Below are 3,791 nucleotides of genomic sequence, written 5' to 3'. Positions count from 1 at the left end.
TGAATGCAGTATTATCCAATGGTTAGTGGAGGATCGAGAAGCCTATTGCTGGTGGAGGGCAGTGAAGTCCAAACGCTGATTACAGGATAAAAGATAAGATTACTAATGCAGAAATACAAGAGACCTATCAGCCAAGCAAGTCCTCACAGCCTTAGCAGGAGTAAGTTGCTTAATAAATTTAAGCTTAAATTGCTTAATAAACACAAAAAGGAAGCTTACAAGAAGTGGACGTTTGGCAAGATGACTAGAGAGGAGTATAAAAATACTGCTCGAGCACACAGGAGTGAAATCTGGAAGGCCAAAGCACAACTGGAGTTGCAGCTAGCAAGGGACATAGAATCATAGAATCAAAGAGTTGGAAGGGACCTCAGGAGGTCATCTAGTCCAACCCCCTCCTCAAAGCAGGACTAACCTCAGTTAAATAATCCCAGTGAGGGTTTTGTCAAGCTGCATCTTAAAAACCTCTAAAGATGGAGATTCCACCACCTCCCTAGGTAACCCATTCCAGTGCTTCACCACCCTCATAGTGAAAAACTTTTTCCTAGTGTCCAACCTAGACCTCCCCCCCTGAAACTTGAGACCGTTGCTCCTTGTTCTGTCGTCTGCCACTACTGAGAACAGCTAGCTCCATCCTCCCTGGAACCCCCTTTCAGGTAGTTAAAGGCTGCTATCAAAACATGATCATGAAAACAAATGATCATGAAAACAAATAAAACAATCATCACACTGGCCTCTGTATTATTTATTTTGACACTAAATTCAGTTTGGTCTCCTGGATCTTCCCAGTTCAGTTTTCAGTATGAAAGAGATGTGCTTATGGACTATACCACTTTGTATCATAGATGTTATCACGGGCGAAGTTTGATTTACAACAACAGCTCTTTAAGGGACAGTTAATCATTTGGGCACATGGGATAGCGTGGGAAGCAATTCAAAATAAGCAGACTAAGCAGGTGTGTCAGGCAGATAGATCAGGAGTAAATAACTGGCTGTGGTGGCAGTGAGATAAGCCTCATTAAGTTTCAAAGCTAATATCCCATGTAAATGAATATAGGCAGCTCACATTTCTCTCTGAACTAGTTTTTTGGGCTCTCAGTTCATAGAATGGAAATGTTTGCTGATATTTTCAAGGCTGCCGAGGTTGCTTAAATGCACAGTTCCCTAAAACTCCTGCCCAGTTTTGAAAATGTCTGCTATACTTAAGGTTGTCAGAATCTGTTCCTATTTGATTTAATAATTTTGACGGCTAATAGAGATATTTATGTGTAAACATTTTTTCTATTTGTATCAATTTAAAGTATCACAGTTGCATCAAATTATATTGTTGAAGCATTTATTTTGCTGAGTTTTTCAACTATTTAAATTTTCACAGTTCCAGGAAACTATGGGTGAGTTAGACCAAAGGTCCGGTCAGTCAACAGTTATTTATTGACAGTGGACATTGATTTCAAAAACTTAAAGCTTTATAATGGTTTCAACAGAAATTGTTAACAACGCATCTCAAAATATACCAAGTAAATATCCTTAAACCAAACTCCAATAAATAGCATTCTTTGCCTTGTCTATCTGTAATTTATAAGTATCGATGAAAATATTTATAGTTAGTTTGTGTACAGTGAAATTGACATTTACAGATACAAATCTAATCCTCCCAAGCTTAACTATGGTGCCTTTTTGTCTTCTGTGCAATCCCGCTACATTCCTTGGAACTTGCCATGCTTCTGTATAGAAGAGACTAGTAAGTAATTTTAAAAAGAAATATATATATGTTATCACCTTGCAAAATGAATGAAAATTGATTCACTGATGTTTGCGGGTCAATACCATACGTTATTTTCAAATACTTGGAAGAAGAAGGAGGAGGAGGAGGAGGAAAGCAGTACCAGCAGCAGAAGAAAATAATGCTGAAAAAGAAGTCAATGAAAATGTTCATGGTGGATAGGCCCATCAGTGACTATTGGCTAAGATGGTCAGGGGTGCAACCCCATGCTCTGGGTGTCCCTAAACTATGACTGCCAGATGCTGGGATTGGACAACAGACGATAGATCACTAGATAATTACTGTGTTCTATTCATACCCTCTGAAGCATCTGGCATTGGCCAATGTCTGAGACCAGGATACTGGACTAGATGGACCATTAGTCTGACCTGCTATGGCCATTCTGATGTTCTTATGTTCGAATTGTTAAGACGATGATAATGATAAAGACAAGAAACAGCATCAGTAAAAGAAAAGCCAAGAAAGACGCCAAAAAGATGCTGACAAAGATTATGATGAAAAGGAAGAAAAAGAAGGAAGTGAAGCATCAGCAACTGAAGACGAAGAGGCTAAGGAAGAGGAGAATAATATTTATTCACATCCTAAACATGACGTTTTTCAAAGCTTCTTTCACATCCTTGTTCCGCAGGGTATAAATGATGGGGTTTAACATCGGTGTTAAGATGCTATATAAGACTGAGATCAGTCTGGTGCTCCCTGGTGAGTAACTTGAATTGGGTCTCAGGTAAGTGAAGATACAACTGCCATAATACAGAAGGACCACAGTCAGGTGGGACGAGCAGGTGGAATATGCTTTCCTCTTCCCCTGGGAAGAAGGCATCTTCAGTATGGTCGAGATGATGTAAGTGTAGGACAGAAGGATGCAGGCAAAGGGTGTCCAGGCTATGAATAGGCCAATGAAGATCAGCAGAAGTTTGTTGAGGGAAGTGTCCCCACAGGACAGCTCAAGCAGCGGCGGGATATCACAGTAGAAGTAATCAATACGGTTGTCCCCACAGAAGGGTAACTGGAAGGCGAAGGCCGTGTGCACTGCAGAGTTAAGGAAGCCACTTACCCAAGAGGCAGCTGACAGCTGGAGGCAAATGCTTTTGTTGACGATGAGCATGTAACGCAGTGGGTTGCAAATGGCTACGTAGCGGTCAAAAGCCATGACTGCCAGCAGGAGGCACTCGATGCCCACGAAGGAGAAGAAGAAGTAAAGCTGCAGCACACAGCTCACATAGGAGATGTTGCTCCTCTCTGAGAGGAGATGAACCAGGATCTGGGGAATGGTGGTGGTGGTATAACAGATGTCCAGAAAGGACAGGTTCCCAAGGAAGAAATACATGGGAGTGTGGAGTCGCTGGTCCTTCAAAGCAATGGCAATGATGAAGGTGTTCCCAAGTAGGGTGAAGAGGTAAGTGATCAAAAACCCAATGAAGAGCAAGAGCCGCACCTCCTGGAGGCTGGAAAATCCCAGAATGATGAACTCCTTCAGTGCAGTTTGATTTCTCCCCTCCATGTGTCAATTGTGTCCCTGCCACTGGAAGAAGAGAATGTTACAAGAAGTGTAAATAACATTTTGAGAGTAATCTTGTAATCGAGAAACAATGACGTGTGTACATTCAATCTGAAAATACTAATTTATTGCACAGGTGATATTTTGGGATAATCTTATTATAGTATATGATGCCCCTGATGATGTAAGTCACATATTAATACCTAAACCCTATTCAGTTCTTTTCATTCAGCCTCACAATGTAAACTACAGAAAAGGTAGGATACATTATCCCCATTTTATTAATGGGGAAAACAAGGCACAGAGAAGTAAGGTAACATAATCAAGGTCACACACCGGGCCAGGGTCCCTTCTACTACACACTGTTCTCTACTGCTTTTATCCAACTCAATGGGAATCTTTGCATAGCTTCCAGTGCGTTTTGTAGCAGGCCACTAGTAACCATGTAGAGACAGAAGGAAAGACACAGTAATATACTGGATAGCTAGCTAGCTAGTTAGATAAAAAATGCAG

General features: G+C 41.1%; 1 protein-coding gene across 1 annotated transcript; it reads right to left on the bottom strand.

The window, feature by feature from the left end:
• Window positions 1–2,354: 2,354 nt before the first annotated feature.
• LOC137142088 (olfactory receptor 5V1-like) lies at window positions 2,355–3,281 on the bottom strand. Its single transcript, XM_067531324.1, has one exon. The coding sequence runs from the start codon at window positions 3,279–3,281 to the stop codon at window positions 2,355–2,357; it is 927 nt and encodes a 308-aa protein (XP_067387425.1).
• Window positions 3,282–3,791: the final 510 nt, after the last annotated feature.

Source organism: Emydura macquarii, unplaced genomic scaffold, assembly GCF_026122565.2.
Source record: "Emydura macquarii macquarii isolate MOO-44397 ecotype Brisbane River unplaced genomic scaffold, CSIRO-AGI_Emac_v2 contig_3137, whole genome shotgun sequence".
NCBI lineage: Eukaryota > Metazoa > Chordata > Testudines > Chelidae > Emydura > Emydura macquarii.
Note: the sequence above shows the minus strand (reverse complement) of the source record. Positions and strands in the feature narration are given on the sequence as shown.